Here is an 18,045-nt window from a genome sequence, read left to right on the forward strand (position 1 = left end):
TATAGTGTTCATTATTTTTAGACTTCATGTATTGAGACCTTGATTTCAGAAGTGCTGAGCACCCACAGCTGCAACTGAAGTCAGTTGGGGCTACTCCTTGAATATATAAAAAGGTGTGTATAGTGCTCAGTACTCTGAAAAATCAGGTCTTAGGTTTCTCAAATTGGACACATGAAATTAGCAGATACTTTTGACATTGCCTCAGTTCCCCATCTGAAAAATTAAAATATACCCTCATCTCTCAGAGGTGTTCTGAGAATAAATTTAATATTTGTGAAGCACTCAGGTATTATGGTCATGAGTGCCATAGAGAAACCCAGGAGGAAACTAATAATTCTGTTTTCAGAGCAAGATTTAAATAGTGTGCAGTAACTAGGGCATGAGGTCACATATTGAACAATGGGGATAAAACAAAATATTGAGTAGCTGCTCATTAATTGAAAACCATCCATTCTGTACACTGCATTAGGGGGTTTGTGGAAAAAATGTTACCATATAATTAAAGACTGTATCATAACACATATGCACACGGGCTGAATCAAGATTGCACAGGCAAGCTTAATTCTGGCATTTTCTAGTTTGTCAGTGCTTGACTATGCGCACTTAATATTATAATATTTTTTTTAATTTTATATAGAAGACATAATAAGCCCAGTGGAATAAAACAATCTGAGAAACAGTGTTAGTGAGCTCTAAAAAAATAAATTTACTGATACTGACGAGATGCTCTACTTTGAGTGCATGTGTAACATTTTGTAAGACCATCAGAGGTCTTATAAAACATAATAATTGTAATTTGTAAATCAGTACTCCTACACTGTCTTGAGATAACAGAAGTCCTGAATATTTACAACAGATTGCAGCAAATGGGAGTAGAAGAACTAAAATATTATTTTGGAAGGATTTGGCAGATAAAAAATAGTTTTCATGTTAAAAGTTCAGACTATGATTAACTTTTTCTGAATTAACAGTTGATTAAATAATATCCAGGAATGATGAGACAATTTACAAATTTTATATTGTTAATCCTAAACCTACATTTTACCCATACAAACAATAGAGTAAATAGTTTTTATTGGTTCGGAGAATGTCACCTATGAATAGCTGTTTTTTTGTATGAGTGCATGTTATTTACAGAAGGGAATTGTCATGGTATAATTCCCCACTCTGAACCTTAGCGTCCAAAAGATGGGGTACCAGCATGAATTCCTCTAAGCTCAATTACCAGCTTAGTACTTGTATCGCTGCCACCAACCAGGAATTCCAGTGCCTGGTACACTCTGGTCCCACAAAACCTTGCCCAGGGACCCCGAAGACCCAGTCCCTCTGGATCTAAACACAAGGAAAGTAAACCCTTTCCCTCACCGTTGCCTCTCCCAGGCTTCCCCTCCCTGGGTTACCCTGGAAGATCACTGGGATTCAAACTCCTTGAATCTTAAAACAGAGAGGAAAATCCACCTTCCCCCCTCCTTCTCTCTTCCCCTCCCAGACTCTCCCTGAGAGAGAAAGTAATCCTAACACAGAGAGAAAAAATTAACCTTTCTCTCCCCCTTCCCTCCTTTCTCCCCACCAATTCCCTGGTGGATCCAGACCCAGTCCCCTGGGGTCTCACCAGAATAAAAAAACAGTCAGGTTCTTAAACAAGAAAAGCTTTTAATTAAAGAAAGAAAAACAGTAAAAATTACCTTTGTAAATTTAAGATGGAATGTGTTTCAGCTATAGACACTGGGAATACCCTCCCAGCCTAAGTATACAAGTACAAATTAAAATTCTTTCAGCAAAATACAAATTTGAACTCCTTCCAACCAAATACACATTTGCAGATAAAGAAAACAAACATAAGCCTAACTCGCCTTATCTACCTAGTACTTACTATTCTGGCACATAAGAGCCTGTATCAGAGAGATTGGAGAGAAACCTGGTTGCACGTCTGGTCACTCTCAGAACCCAGAGAGGAGAACAACCAAAAACTAACAGCACACATGAACTTCCCTCCCTCAAGATTTGAAAGTATCCTGTCCCCTGATTGGTCCTCTGGTCAGGTGACAGCCAGACTCACTGAACTTGTTAACCCTTTACAGGCAAAAGAGATATGAAGTACTTCTGTTCTATTAACTCTTACTTGTCTGTTTATGACAGGAATACAGGAGGGATTGTATTTTTAGAAAATAAGTACTGTTCAGGTAACAAGAATTACAAATGTAATTCTGTTTAAAGATCTGTTCTAAGTTGAGCAATTTGCCCTTTTTAGAAACGTGTAGAGGGTATACTCTGTGACTCAGAATAACATTTGAGGGTAGTTTATGTTAGTTATTCTGATCTATTGCCTGTAGTGATTGAATTTTCACAGATCCCCTAGTAACTGCCCTCCCGTTTTGGTAAAGTTGGTAGTTATCTGGTAAAATTATCTGACACTTGAAATGGCAATTTTTTAAAACCTGTGGGCACTAATTACATTTTAATTTATATCTTTCATATGCATGACGTGCTATTTGTATATCGTTGCTTCTGTTCAGTTCTATGGTACAGTATATGGTACTTACATATCACTTTTTCTAATCTGTTTTACTAAGACGCTCGTATGAGAACAAGTGCTCTGATTCTGAGGTTCTTCAGTTCATTAAGCTTATTTCCCATGTGGAAGTTATCCTCTGTCTGGGACATAATTATTCATATAGCAACCAATTCTGATCTCACAAGAGGATTTTTTTGGATAGGAAATAAATCACTACTGAAGAACAAAGATCAAGTTAATATTCCTGGTCGTGGAAGAATGTAGAAAGTGTAACGCACCATAATTTTTTCTAAAAACATGACATTTAAGAACTTTTACAAGAGGCAAGCAGCCTTATAAAATTGCTTGGACTTGGCTCCAAATTTTTTAATAGGCATTTTTATGCAGAAAAATACTTCCAAAAAATTAAAATGCATGAGAGCGCCTCCTACCTCTTCACAGCAATGATGAACTAGTTAAGTACCATTTTCAGGAGTGTGTGTTCCTGTTGACTTCAATAGAACTCATATACTAGTTGACACCCCTGCTGGCAGTCACAGCAGACATATCGAAGATTGAATCAATGAGGACTGAATTACCTTCTTACTGGTAGAGGTAGTCCATTCAGAACTGAGTTGCAATGCACTGGAAGAAGTACTCCTTTCAGGAGAGGGTTGAGATGCACTGGAAGTTTGCACTGCAGTTGCACGTTCTGTGGAGAAATGAGAGTTCAGTTTTCAGTGCTGTTGATTTGGCACTTTAAGGTATTAATTTTTAAAAAGAAGGGAAGCAACCTGACTGAGTCACTCCCATCTCTGTATAATAACGATGGCTTTCAGTCCTAATGCACTATCTGCTGCCAAAAGGCAATGAACTGCTGCTGTGGAGCAATCCAGTCCCACGTGTGCCAGGAGACTTACGGTGACGATCAGCTGTCCGGGGTCCATGCTTGCTGTGGTATGTTGTCTGCACAGGTAACCCAGGAAAAAAGGCGCAAAATGATTGTCTGCCATTGCTTTCACGGAGGGATGGAGGGAGAGGGGGGCCTTATGACATGTACTCAGAATCACCCACGACAATATTTTTTGCCCCATCAAGCATTGGGATCTCAACCCAGAATTCCAATGGGTGGGGGAGACTGCGGGAGCTATGGGATAGCTACCCACAGTGCAACACTCTGGAAGTCGACGCTAGCCTCGGTACTGTGCATGCACACCACCGAATTAATGTGCTTAGTGTGACTGCATGCACTCGGCTTTATGCCAAAAATCGAATTCTGTAAAATCAGAGTAATCCTGTAGTGTAGACATACCCTTAGCTAGTTTTCCACTGGAGGAATCAGAGATGAGGGAAAAATCAAAACTATTGTGGTAAAGTGTTTTCTCTTCCCCTGTTTTGATTCTTGGTATCTGTGCTACTTGGTAAGCTTTTTTTTCTGTTAAATAATTTACTCAGGAATTAAATGATTGGCATCATTTCATTTTAACGAATAGCAAATTGGTATAGAACATTAAATGATGTTGCATATTTGTACATGAATTCTATTAAGTTAACATTTATTAGTAGTAATATTGCTTAATAGCAAGATAAGTTATCCGCATTGTTTTAAGGTTCACATAAACATGAGGGTAGGACACTAGTGGGGGGGAGGGGAGTTATTTTGCATATTGCTTACTAAAATTACTACCTGTGACCCTGCACACTGGTATAGCAAAGTAAGCAGAACTAGAATGTCCTTTATTAGAATAATACAATTGAATTCTGAAGAAGTATGCTAATGGACTCTGCAAGGAGAAATATGGGAGTGAAATAGTGTCAATTTTAAGTGAACATTTATTCTCAGAGTTTTATGTAATCACTAATTGCTGTGTTGAACAGGTTAGTAGAACAGCTTCATATTCTGAGTAGCTAAAATATTTGCTTATATGAATACAGTAAAGTACAAGCTGTTGATTAATCTTTGTATTAAGACACTATTAAGTGCATTAATGACTCAATTAAAAAAAGAGTTGCTTGGCCTACAGCTATCTCAAGGAGTCATTCAAGAGTGGCTTTGTGACAGAGGTGTGATTCAATTGCAGTCTTATGAGAGCACTTCAGAGACAAGTGATTTCCTTATTAGTTGTGTATTCTAAGGAAGGAAATATGAGTGTGTAGTTTATTCAAGTACAGTAGTATACAAAAAGTCATACAAGGGCTTGATGATTCAGAAATTAAGGTTAAGTCTAAAATGTGTAACTTCAGGATTATTTTTAAAAGACAAGCCACATAAAGTTATTAAGTTATGAAATGCAAACTATAAATGTGAAATAGCAGAACAGTGGACTGAGGTAATTCAGATTATAAATATTGGCTTCAGTACTAATCGGATAGTACTGAACTTGCGCCTTTTGTATTACAAAATGTATGTTTCTCCTCTTTGTGTAATAAAATATATAATATTGCAGAGATGTCTGTATGAAACGCAAAACAACCAGGCCCTCTTTTATAAACATGGGAATGTTAGATGAAGAAAGAAATAATAATAAACTACTAGAGACAGAACTTAAACAGGATTGAAAGATGTGTGTTGGGAGTTGGCCAATTAAAAAGACTTAAGCCAGGAATAAGGAAACTACTCTTCTTGCACTTTATAACAAAAAACAAACAAATGAACCAAAAACAGTCCTCAATCTGTGGACTCAGGCAAAGACTCCTACTGCAGATCACTGGAAAAAACTACTAATAGAATATCTAATGAAGGAAGATTTTATATATATTGTAAGAACAGTGCAAGACAGACAAACCAAAAAATGGATAAAAGTAATGGTATACCTGGTACAGGAAAACAAACAGAAATACTGAAATGATTCGTTTTGATAAGGGCACTGGAATTTTGTATTTATCATAGAATCATAGAATATCTGGGTTGGAAGGGACCTCAGCAGGTCATCTAGTCCAATCCCCTGCTCAAAGCAGGACCAATTCCCAACTAAATCATCCCATTTATGGGAACAATGGATAATTAAGAAGGGTATACATAAAAGACAATACTGAATTATATTCTCCCATGTCTAATTTCACATACTTTCTATCACCTCACTTGAATCCTCTCTTCCTCCTCTCCCAGAGAAAATGTTCAGTTCTCCGAAAAGGTTTTTAAAAATTAATATGAATGGTTAAATATACATATTTTAATATATGGTTTTATTTAGATAATTTGAAAAAAAGGAAAAACTGTAATATAACAATATACTGCTCAGTATTGTTAATTTTGTAATAAGATGGATACTTTACATAAGAACGGCCGTACCGGGTCAGACCAAAGGTCCATCTAGCCCAGTATCTGTCTACCGACAGTGGCCAATGCCAGGTGCCCCAGAGGGAGTGAAGCTAACAGGCAATGATCAAGGGATCTCTCTCCTGCCATCCGTCTCCATCCTCTGATGAACAGAGGCTCGGGACACCATTCTTTACTCTCTACTTACTTAAACATGTCAAGACACTATTTAAATGTTTTATTATAAATTGCTTAAATATCAATAAATATTTTCACTTAGTGTAGGTATATAAATATTATATACACCACAAAAAGGAGGATTAAATTGGATTTTGAAAAAGTAGAAGATAAGTTTTAAAAGCTTTTTCCAACTTTTATATGCCTCAACTTTTTTTTGTCATAGTGAAGCAGTTTCTTTCCAAACATAAAAGGTTCAGTTGTATGTGTAGGTTTCTTATTTATCTTTTCATGGAACTCCATGATTGTAATGAATTTGATATACATATCTAGATAAAGTCTTAAGTAATAGTTTCTCAGGGAGTAAAATCCTAGTAGTAATAGCATGAGTATCCTGGTTAATTTACAGTAGAGATGGTGGTATGATTTGTATTTATCTCATACCTTGTAATTGTCATTTATACCAATGGTTCTCAACCAGGGGTCTGGGGCCCCATGCAGGGCTCTGCAAGCAGGTTTCAGAGGGGATCTGCCAAGCAGGGCCAGTGTTAGACTTGCTGGGCAGAAAGTCGAAGCCCCACCACATGGTGCTGAAGCCCGGGGCCCTGAGCCCCAACACCTGGGTCTGAAGCCGAAGCCTGAACAAAGTAGTTTTGCGGGGGCCTCTGGGGCCCCAGGCAGTTACTCCCGAAGGCCGTCCCCAGCTTTTATATGCAGAAAAACAGTTATTGTGGCACAGGTGGACCATGGAGTTTTTATAGCGTGTTTGGGGGACCTCAGAAAGAAAAAGGTTAAGAACCCCTGATTTATACCAGAGCAAAGTGTGTGTAAAAATGCTACCATAATTCGGGAGCATTTTTACACCCTCTTTGTTCTAGTGTTAATGGCAACACAAAGCGTGGAACAACAATGATTTGGAGGCAATCTTATGAAGTGCTGAGTGCTTGATTTTAATGCCCTTAAGTCCTCAGTAGCACCTTGTTTAGAGAAACTACTTTATCAATAGTTAATTAAAAAAACAAACCCATAATAAGGAACAGTATCCCTCAATGCTAGAGTACTACAGGAAATATTTAGCTGACTCATCAGCTGGTTGAACTGGAATATTTGTGTTTTGGAAGCTAAGTTTAGATCCTAACTCTCTAGTCCAGGATTTCTCAAACTTCACTGCACCATGACCCCCTTCTGACAATAAAAATTATTACACAACTCCAGGAGTGGGGACTACAGTGTGAGCCTACCAAGCCCTGCTGCCCCCAGTTGCGGGGTAGGGTTGTCAGGCGTTCGATTTTCGACCAGAATGCCATGTCGAAAAGGGACCCTGGCTTCTCCGGTCAGCACAGTTGACTGGGCTGCTAAAAGTCTGGTTGGTGGCAGTGGCTCCCAGAAGTGGACGGCATGTTCCTCGGGTTCCTAGGCACAGGGGTGGCTGGGGGGGCTTTACATGCTGCATTCCTTTTCACTGGAGCTAATGGGCTCCTCATCCTTTATTGGTTAGTCTGTAGGACCCACTGCAGTACAAATGATAAGAATAATAGGGAAATTCCTTCCTACTCCTGAAACTGACAGTCTTCTAAAGCCATGTGCCAGGGGTCTCTCAGTATCCTCCACTGCCTAGAAAGCCCCAGTGACTGATGCAACATATGACCCCAGTGCTGTACATTGCTTAAAAAACAAACAAAAAACCGCAAAGCAAACAAACATCCACCAACCCCAGCAGGGTTTTTTGAAACTTTGAATCAAGCACAGAATATAAACTGAGTACCTTTTATTATCATATGGCAATCAATGTCATGCTGATATGGAATTTGGAGTACAGTATAAGAATATGCCCATTCAGTTTAGTATTTTATATGTAAATGTAAGATCAGGACTGACTACTCACAGAACTTAGTTTTATTGTTTCGGCAAAGTATTTTTTTCTTGGTGTACAATTCCTTAACTTTCCTAACTGAGCACATTAAAAAGAAACTGTACCACCAAAATGTTTTGGGGGTGGGCTTCAGTAGCAGTGAAAGTTACTGCACATACACAACAGTGGCTTCTAAAAGGTGGCCTTGCCTATTTATTCAGACTTAACAGCAAAAATCTCTCTTGCAAAAATAAAAACAATTGATGAGAAAGCTAAAGCTAAATTTACTGCAAAACTTCATATTTAAAATTCAACTGTTTTATTTTTTATAACAGTGATTTAAAAACAGCACCCAAAGGCCGTTTTATCTACTTTACTATTTAAAAAAAAAAGCCTTAAGATTAAAATAATTTACTACAACAATAAATGAAGGATGGCTACTTTGTATGCCAAGTCTCAGCTTAGTGTGGTTAAAATAACTGTTTCCTATAAACCAGATAGGATTCATAATGCCGACTTAAAAACTAGGTCTCAAGAGTGATTGAGTCCCACAGTGTGGGTACCTTTTCTGTATGGGACTATGCTTTCTATGCATAGGAAATGGTACTTTAAAAAAACATGACTCATTTTGCTTAGTCTTGTAATCTTTAAAAGTTAGGAAGTAAGTTGCTTAACTGAAATATCTTTTTCTCTATCTGGATTGTGGAATATGTTTGGAAAATGAAACCTAATTGTAAAGAAGGGGTCAGATCCTGAACTGATATTTCATTGATTTCAATAGAAGGACATGGATGTGCACCCTAGATTGGGATCTGGCCTAATGTTTTAAAATCTAATACTGATCGTATCCATCTCGACTTTATTATTATTATTAATTATTAAAAGGCCTGTTTTGGCATTGTCAGAATGTGCATTCAGTGAAAGATTTGTAAAACTATTTTCCGTTCTTCAGTACAGGTAAAAATCATACAAAGAGTAACTTGATAATTAAACAGTGTCTTTAAATCAGATATTTTTCTTGAATCTGAACCTTTTAAAGTATAGCCAGGTCTCTTGGCATCTCAGAACCTTTAATACATTTTTACAATTCTCCTGGTCAGATCAGTATTCTTCTGTTAGGGAGTTAAGGCGCAGAGACTAAATAACTTGACCTATGTCATAATCAGATAAGTAAGAGTTAATAGAACAGAAGTGCTTCATCTCTCTTTGCCTGGAAAGGCTTAACAACAACAGTGAGCCTGGCTGTCACCTGACCAGAGGACCAATCAGAGGACAGGATACTTTCAAATCTTGAGGGAGGGAAGCTTTGTATGTGCTGTTAGGTTTTGGTGGTTGTTCACTCTGGGGGCTCAGAGGGATCAGATGTGCAACCAGGTTTCTTTCCAATCTCTCCAACACAGGCTCTTCATAAGTTCAGAATAGTGAGTACTAGGTAGATAAAGCGAGTTAGGCTTATGTTTATTTTCTTTATTTGCAAATGTGTATTTGGTTGGAAGAAGTTAAAATTGGTATTTTGCTGAAAAGGTTTTAATTTGTACTTGTATACTTAGGCTGGGAGGGTGTTCCCAGTGTCTATAGCTGAAAGACCCTGTACCTATTCCATCTTAAATTTACAAAGAATTTTTACTGTTTTTCTTTCTTTAATTAAAAGCTTTTCTTGTTTAAGAACCTGATTGTTTTTTCATTCTGGTGAGACCCCAGGGGACTGGGTCTGGATTCACCAGGGAATTGACGGGGAGAAAGGAGGGAAGAGGGAGAAAGAGGCTGATTTCTCTCTGTGCCAGGATTACTTTCTCTCAGGAAGAGTCTGGGAGGAGGAAGAGAAAGAGGGAGGAAGGTGAATTGTCCTCGCTGATTTGTGATTCAAGGAGTTTGAATCACACAGTGATCGTCCAGGGTAACCCAGGGAGGGGAAGCCTGGGAGAGGCAATGGTGAGGGAAAGGGTTTACTTTCCTTGTGTTAAGATCCAGAGAGTCTGGGTCTTGGGGGTCCCCGAGCAAGGTTTTGTGGGGACCAGAGTGTACCAGGCACTGGAATTCCTGGTTGGTGGCAGCGCTACAGGTACTAAGCTGGTAATTGAGTTTAGAGGAATTCATGCTGGTACCCCATCTTTTGGACGCTAAGGTTCAGAGTGGGGAATTATACCATGACAACCCACATCTCTCAAAATCTGTAGCAGAGACAGGAACACAATCATATCTTTCTAATTCCAGTGTAGTGCCTGGGGCATAAGACCATCCTTCCTCTATCTGACTGTAGTTGTCTGCATTTGTGTGTAGGTAAATTACTGGGACGACCTTTCGCCTTCCTTTTGTAGCATTGGTGCCTCACATCCTCAAATATCATGAAGTTTAAACAGCTAAAGTTCTTTTTCAGAAATGCCAACTGCAATTCATAGACTTCACGTCCAGAAGTGACCATTATAATCTTCTAGTCTAATCACCTACAGTACATAACATCAGCCATACAATTTCACCCAGTAATTGAAAATTTATTTCCAAATATGCTTCACTTTAGAGTATATTGTTGAGATTATATGTGCCTACATTCTGAACTAGGTGGACTGAGCAAAATAGGGGAAAAAGTTATTTAAAAAAAAACTGTTGTAAAATAATTCATTTTCATTTGAAATTGTTTTGTTATAGATGCTTTTTTTATAAAATTGGTTGATTCAAGTCTTTGATGTAAATATTTTCTTTTAGGATGGTGTTTTGGAAGAGGACAATGAGAAGGATTTCTATGAATCTGATGAAGAACAGAGAGAAAAAGATCAGAAAGCGAAGAAACCTTATGCTATGGATCCAGACCATAGATTGCTGATACGAAATACAAAGCCCTTGTTGCAAAGCCGGAATGCTGCTGTATGACAAAAACCTTTGTGTCTTGAACTGCTAAGTGTCTACCCTTCTAAAATGTTTTAATCGAGTATTTGGAGCATTCAAGTGTAGAGTATGCCACCCCCTCCCCCCGCCCATGTGTATAGAAAATACCATGCAGAATTGTGTAGTTACACAATAGTTCTGTTGTAGCTAACTAACAGTAACCAGTTCTCAACTGCATGCCCTTAAAAGTGGGAAAGTAATTTAATACTAAAAGTCCTGAACAGCCATGTTAGGTGCTGCCTACCATTCTTAATATTAAAGAGGAGAATTAGGTAATACAGCAGGGGTCGGCAACCTTTCAGAAGTGGTGTGCCGAGTCTTCATTTATTCACTCTAATTTAAGATTTCGCGTGCCAGTAATACATTTTGACATTTTTAGAAGGTCTCTTTCTGTAAGTCTATAATACATAACTAAACTATTGTATGTAAAGTAAATAAGGCTTTTAAAATGTTTAAGAAGCTTCATTTAAAATTAAATTAAAATGCAGAGCCCCCCCGAACTGGTGGCCAGGACCTGGGCAGTGTGAGTGCCACTTAATATCAGCTCACATGCCGCCTTCGGCACCTGTGCCCATAGGTTGCCTACCCCTGCAATACAGTATGACTGCTGCCATAGCACTTCAGGTTATTTAGCTTATCAGTTTTCAGAAGCTCTGGTGAGACAAACCCTGTTAATATGTGGATGAAGACTCTCAAGGAAAACTGTAGGTGCTTTTGTGATTTATTAGATGGCACTTTTCTCTGAGGTGGGGATTTTCAAAGGAGCCTGGAGGAGTTAAACACCCAAATCCTTTGAAAATCCCAGCCTGAGTTCTAGTCTCCCAGCAGAATTCTGAGGTGGTTAAAACATTATCTGCATAGTACATACTGAATGTCTCTGGGAGCTAGATTAATAGATCTGATTTTTTCATAGATGCATAAATCTTTAAGGTCAAAAGAAACCATTATGATTATCTTCTCTGATCTCCTACATAACACAAGCCATGGAATTTCACGCATTGTTTTCTGCGAGACCATAATTTCTGCTTGTATTAGAAAGACATCCAGTCTTGATTTACTGGCTTCCAGTGATGGAGAGTCTGCCACATCAGTAGGTAAATTGTTCAAATAGCTAATTACATTTGCTTAACTTAGTCTAAATTTGTCCAACTTCAGCTTCAGCAATTGGACATTTATCTAGATAAGATTTCAGATAGTAGAGAACTCTTTTCTTGCTCGGATACTTATAGACCATGATCAAGTCACCTCTTAACCTTTTCTTAGATAAACTAAATAAATTGAGCTTTCTTGGTCGCTCACTGTAAAGCATGTGTTCTGAGCCTCAAATCGTTTGTAGCTCTTTTCTGAATCCTTTCCGGTTTGCCAACGTCTCTTTCAAATGTGGACACTAGAACTGAAAACAGTATTTTGGTAATAGTCTCACTAATGCCGAAGAGCTTGATAATACCAGCTTCCTATTTCTACTACATATTCCCCTGCTTATATATCCAAATATTATATTAGGTCTCTTAGCTTCTGTGAGCTCATGTTCAGTTGGTTATCCACCATGATCCCTAAGTCTTTTTCAAAGTTGCTGCTTTCCAAATGATTCTGCTTGTGTAATGTGATCTGCGTTCTTGGTTGTATTTGGCAGTATTAAAACTCATATTCAAATGAACCCAGGTTACCAAACGATCCACATCACTCTGAATACTTAATGTCTTTCTCATTATTTTCCACAATGATATCATTTCCTTCTGTATCATTGATAAAGATATTGAATACTTTGGGCCAAGAACAGTTTCCTGGGGACTCCACTAGAAATACATTGTATGATTTCTCATTTATATTTACTTTTTGAGATCTATCAATTAGCCAGTTTTTAGTCCAGTTAATATGTGCTACATTCATTTTGTATAGTGTTTATTATTTAATAAAAGTATACTGTGGCACTAAGTCAAAGTATATTATGTCAACATTATTACCTTTTGTCAACTGAATTTGTAATAGCATCAGAAATATCAAGTTTGTTTGATAAGATTATAAAATCATGGTGATTGGTGTTTATAGAATCATAAAAATGTAGGGCTGGAAGGGACCTTGAAAAGTCATTTAGTCCAAACCCCCCTCTCTGAGACAGGGCAACGAATACCTAAACCACCCTGACAGGTGTTTTTATCTAACCTGTTCTTAAAAACCTCCAGTGACAAAGATTCAACAACCTCCTTTGGGAATCTATTCCCGTGCTTAACTATCGGTATAAGTTAATTCTTTTTCTTAACATGTAACCTAAATGTTCTTTGTGGCAGATTATTTCTTGTCCTCTTTTCAGTAGACATGGAGAACAATTGATCAGCATTTTCTTTACAACAGACCTAAATGCATTTAAAACTCTGATGAGGTCCTCCATCAGTCTTTGTCTTCTCAAGACTGAACATGCCCAATTTTTAAACCTTTCCTCATAAGTCAGGTTTTCTAAACTTAGTCCAGAGGAGATCAATAAAAAGTGACAATCTCTAATTTGTCCATATCTATCTTAAAGTATGGTGTCCAACACTGGACACAGTACTTCAGATGAGGCCTCTCCATTGCAAAGCAGAGTGGAACAATTGCCTCCTGTGTCTTATAGAAGACATTCCTGTTACTACACCCTAGAATAATAGCCTTTTTTTGCAACAGCATCACATTGTTGGATCATGTTCAATTTGAGGTGATCATTCTTTTAATTCTTACCGAACTGCATCCCTTGTGAACCCTTTCATGGTTTTGTTCAGAATATTAGGCCGCCCAACCTGTAGTTAAGAGTCCATCATCCCATGTACTCTTTTTAAGATATTGGTACAACATTAGCTTTGGTTCCAGGAGGAGGACCTATTAAGCCTTAAAAATCAATTGATTTTTTTTACAGTCTCTTACATTTTGTTACTTGGATCACAAGCACATAACCCTGCAGGTTTCCTTGTGTTGTTTTATGTCCTTGTAGGTCATTATTAAATGCAAATACCATTGTATAGCTTGATTAATATGGTAATAGGAAAAGGTTTTTGGTGATGGTATTACTGTTTAAAACTAATTAATGAACAGCTATTACTGGAGCTAGATTTAATAAAAATAAAAAGCTTTATATAGATTTAAAGAAAGGAAATTTTCTCATTCATTTGTACAGATAAGACTGTAAGTTCTGGTTTCTTAAAATATCAGTTTGATTAGCACTTTAGCTACATCTGATTATTTATTTATTACTGATAGGAGTGTACATTATTCATTAGATTATAATTCAGAAATGAAAATATATCTTGGCTTTTGAATCAGCCCCTTGGTATCAAAGATTACATATGCAAAAATAGAAATTTAAATCTTTGTACAAGCAATGAGTGTGTAATTTTGCAGCTTGAAAGTAGAACATTGTGTAGTTACTTTAAGGTAGCAGATTGTTCTGCATGTTAACATTGTATTTTCAGGTGGTGATGGCAGTTGCCCAGCTTTATTGGCACTTGGCACCGAAGTCTGAAGCTGGCATTGTTTCTAAATCCTTAGTGCGTTTACTTCGTAGCAATAGGTGGGTCATGCTCTTTTGTTGAACTTCAAACAGAACTTGCTAAACAGTTTGTTCAGTTTTAAATTACATGTAACTGTACATCATGAACCTGAGGCTTCTAACATTGGGTCTAAGCTTTGGCTTGCAAAAGGCTGCCAAAAGCAGTCCTGGGGAGGGATAGCTGAGTGGTTTGAGCATTGGACTGCTAAACCCAGGGTTGTGAGTTCAATCCTTGAGGGATTTGGGGATTTAGTTGGGGATTGCTCCTGCTCTGAGCAGGGGTTTGGGCTAGATGACCTCCTGACCTTTTAACTGTAAGAATCTATGATTAAACACCAATTTATACCATTTTTGCAGGACTCTCCATTTATAGCATGTACCCCCTAGCTATGAGCACCTCATTGCTCCTAGACAGTTGTACTCTGGGAAATGAACATGGCTGACTTTCACATGAGAACAGTGAAAAAAGTTAGTTTGGGCTTACATGCAACTGTTGGAATATTTATAATTGATATTTTTGTAGTGGTATACATCTACGGTTTGCCAGAATATGCACACAGCCCTCTGACCTGGGACTAGCAGAATACACCCCAAACCACTCACTTTTTTGAGAATTATCCTTGGAAAACTACTTTTAAAACACCTGTTGTCAAGTACTGTCCATCCCACATTTACAGCACAAATATTAGGTGAAGCCAAGTGGTTGTCTACCACAGTAGTTTCTGTAGTGCAGACAAAGAGTAAACATTTTCTTTTTAGTCTCACTAGCTAGAAATATATGGGACCTTCCTGAGTTTCTGTTTTGCTGTATGTCTTGCAATGCTAGCTTCAAAAGTCCGAAATAAATCCTTACATCTTTCCTCAAAGAAACAAACAAACAAAAATTATGTCAAACAAAGGCTGCAGCATTACATTGAAAAGTAATATTTTCCTTTTAAAAATATGCAGTGGTGTTGTAGGCTGTGTTGGTCCCAGGATTTTATAGGGAAGGTGGGTGATCTGAAGAAGAGCTCAGCTTGTCTCTTTCATCAACGGAAGTGGTCCAATAAGAGAGATTACTTCACCCACATTTTCTGCCTTTTAAAAGTGACAGTCCTAAATTTGTGCTGCATCTTGCTATAAAACTGATAAGTGACATGTAATAGCTGTCACGCCTCAACTTTTTCTTGTTTCTTCGGTGTACTTTAATATATTTTATAAGTCAAATATATATGGTAGCTTATATGCATAGAAAGCATATTCACAGATATTTATTGAAAATTCAGCTAAAAACCTTTCAGCAATACATGCAAGTGCATCCTTTTGGTTTGATTTTTTTTTTTTTGCTTTTAATATACTGTTCTCCGAATATGTAATTTTGATAAATATATTCAACAGTACTCTCTCTTTGATTTCTAGGGAAGTGCAGTATATTGTTCTGCAGAATATTGCAACTATGTCAATTCAAAGAAAGGTATACCTTGCTTAGCACTTTCTAGATTATACTTTAAATTAAGCATAGGCACAACTACTTCTTCAATGGCTTCTATTTTTCAGGGGATGTTTGAACCTTACCTGAAGAGTTTCTATGTTAGGTCAACTGATCCAACAATGATCAAAACATCAAAGGTGTGTTTATAATACATAATATATATATAATATTTCACGTATATATTTCACGTATAAACTGTATGATTAGTTAGTATTTCTAACAGGAAAGTAGCATACTGTTTGGCTGCTGTGAAACTCATGTCTCTGAACTATTCTGCTTTTTCAATCTGATTTCTACAGATGGCATTTGGGGCAGGCAAATGGGTGATTTCCTGGTACATCAGGCTAACTGAATATGCTGAATGAAAATGTTGTGTAAGGTAGCAATGGGTCTCTTCCTATCTGAAGAGGTGTCCACTCAGAGTTACTTGATATAACTAGCAGATATGCTTGGCTTTTCACTTCACGATCTCAACATTTTATGATGGTGGGAAAGTACTCTTATTCCCATTTTATAGTTCAGGAAATTTGAGATACAGTCACACTGTGTGTGTGAGAGAGAGAGTAGGGAATAGAGGTCAGGTTTAGTATTGTCCAGAACTTCATTTTTCTGTGCAGAGATGACCACAAAAGTTAGGGCTCAAATTTAGGACTTATGGAGTATATAGTGATATAATTGAATTGTCTTTCCAGTACACACACTGTACCTGGAGAGAGATGCCTGCTGTGACCTGTAACTCTTGAGTTCCATTTGTAGATCTGAACTCTGTCCCTTTAAAATAAATATGTAAAGAAAATAATTGTGATTGGAATGCTAAATATTTCTGGCTCCTTTTCTTAACAAGTTTTTGTCATCTTTTCATCAGCAAAGGTTTTACTAAGGCGCAGAGGTTTGAGAGAATGGTAGCTGGGTTTTCTTAACTTAGTTCTGTCTTAGGTGGTTGGAGAGCTCCTGATTTTAGGGGGACAGACTAGAGAACAGATACTAATATAATCTTTCTTCTTACTTGAAACTGTAAATGTAGTGCTTATGGAGGAAGCTAGCCTTTGTTTAAGCTGGGGAATTGAGAACTTAAGGCTTCTCTGACCCACTCCAGTGTGAAAACGGAAAGGCTTTGTGGCCTCACTTTAGAGCAAACTGCTGAGCATGCTGGGAAATGGGAGGAGTCAGGGACACGCATACAGAATCAAATCACTCTCAGGAGACAAAGGAAGAAGGTGGCTGCCAGGCTGGGAATAACTGTGAGTGTTTTAAAAGGTGAAGAGGGCTAACCCTTATGGTCTCATAGCTTTGGTAAGACGTATGGTGTTTCAACAAACTTATACATAAAAACAAGAGAATGGAGTGCAGCAGGGGGGATTGTGGTGAGAGAGAGAAACCCATCATTTTTATATAAATATTTTGGAAGTAAATGTTACTGTACACTTTCTGAAAAGTGCACTTTATTAATGAGACTGCTAGCAAATACTGGTCCTGTATTATTCCTGGCACACCTCTACCTAGATATAACGCTGTCCTTGGGAGCTAAAAAATTTTACTGCATTATAGGTGAAACCATATATTGAACTTGCTTTGATCCACCACAGTGCGCAGCGCCCCCCCCCCCCCACACACACTCCAGAGCACTATTTTACCGCGTTATATCCAAATTCGTGTTATATCGGGTGGCTTTATATTGAGGTAGCGGTGTATTTCAGTCATGTTTTTTAATTAACAGCTTGGATTAAAACAAAAAATAAAACCTGTCCTTTATTTCACCACATTTGTTATGGATATCTGACATTCTGCTCTCACAGTGTTGTCATTATTTACAAGGTGGTGGTTAAATTAAGTGCTGTGAAGATGAAAAAATGCTAACCATTACTATTAAATGCAATATGTACTGTTTCAAAAAAGTTAATCAGTGCAAAATTGTTTTACACATCATTTAAAAAAAACTCAGTGTTCAAAATTTACTCCTTAAACTTAAAAGCAGCAAAGAATCCTGTGGCACCTTATAGACTAACAGACGTTTTGGAGAATGAGCTTTCGTGGGTGAATATTCAGTGAGTATTCACCCACGAAAGCTCATGCTCCAAAACGTCTGTTAGTCTATAAGGTGCCATAGGATTCTTTGCTGCTTTTACAGATCCAGACTAACACGGCTACCCCTCTGATCCTAAAACTTAAGTGTTCAAGTATGCAGACCTGTCAAACTTCCCACTTTAAGTTGGGGACACCTACTGTTTATGTTGTTCCATTCAGAACCAGACAATTAGTCAAAACTTTTCTAAATCCAGATGCATATCTCATTCAGTTACTGAGTTCCTGTTACCAGCTGTTTCTTTTGCTAAAGGTCCTTTCTGACTATGTTCTGGATTCAGACTGCATTGGAGGTCTCCAATATAGGGAA

At 37.7% G+C, this 18,045-nt stretch overlaps 1 protein-coding gene across 2 annotated transcripts in view; it reads left to right on the forward strand.

The window, feature by feature from the left end:
- Positions 1–18,045, forward strand: part of AP3B1 (adaptor related protein complex 3 subunit beta 1) — a 310,175-nt gene that overhangs the window by 117,384 nt on the left and 174,746 nt on the right. For both annotated transcript variants that reach the window (XM_050946875.1, XM_050946876.1), the window contains exons 8-11: positions 10,486–10,644; positions 14,106–14,203; positions 15,581–15,635; positions 15,719–15,790. In XM_050946875.1, the coding sequence (XP_050802832.1) occupies positions 10,486–10,644; positions 14,106–14,203; positions 15,581–15,635; positions 15,719–15,790 (384 nt within the window). The remainder of the gene's footprint in view (positions 1–10,485; positions 10,645–14,105; positions 14,204–15,580; positions 15,636–15,718; positions 15,791–18,045) is intronic.

Source organism: Gopherus flavomarginatus, chromosome 3 (genome assembly GCF_025201925.1).
Source record: "Gopherus flavomarginatus isolate rGopFla2 chromosome 3, rGopFla2.mat.asm, whole genome shotgun sequence".
In the NCBI taxonomy this organism is placed as follows: domain Eukaryota; kingdom Metazoa; phylum Chordata; order Testudines; family Testudinidae; genus Gopherus; species Gopherus flavomarginatus.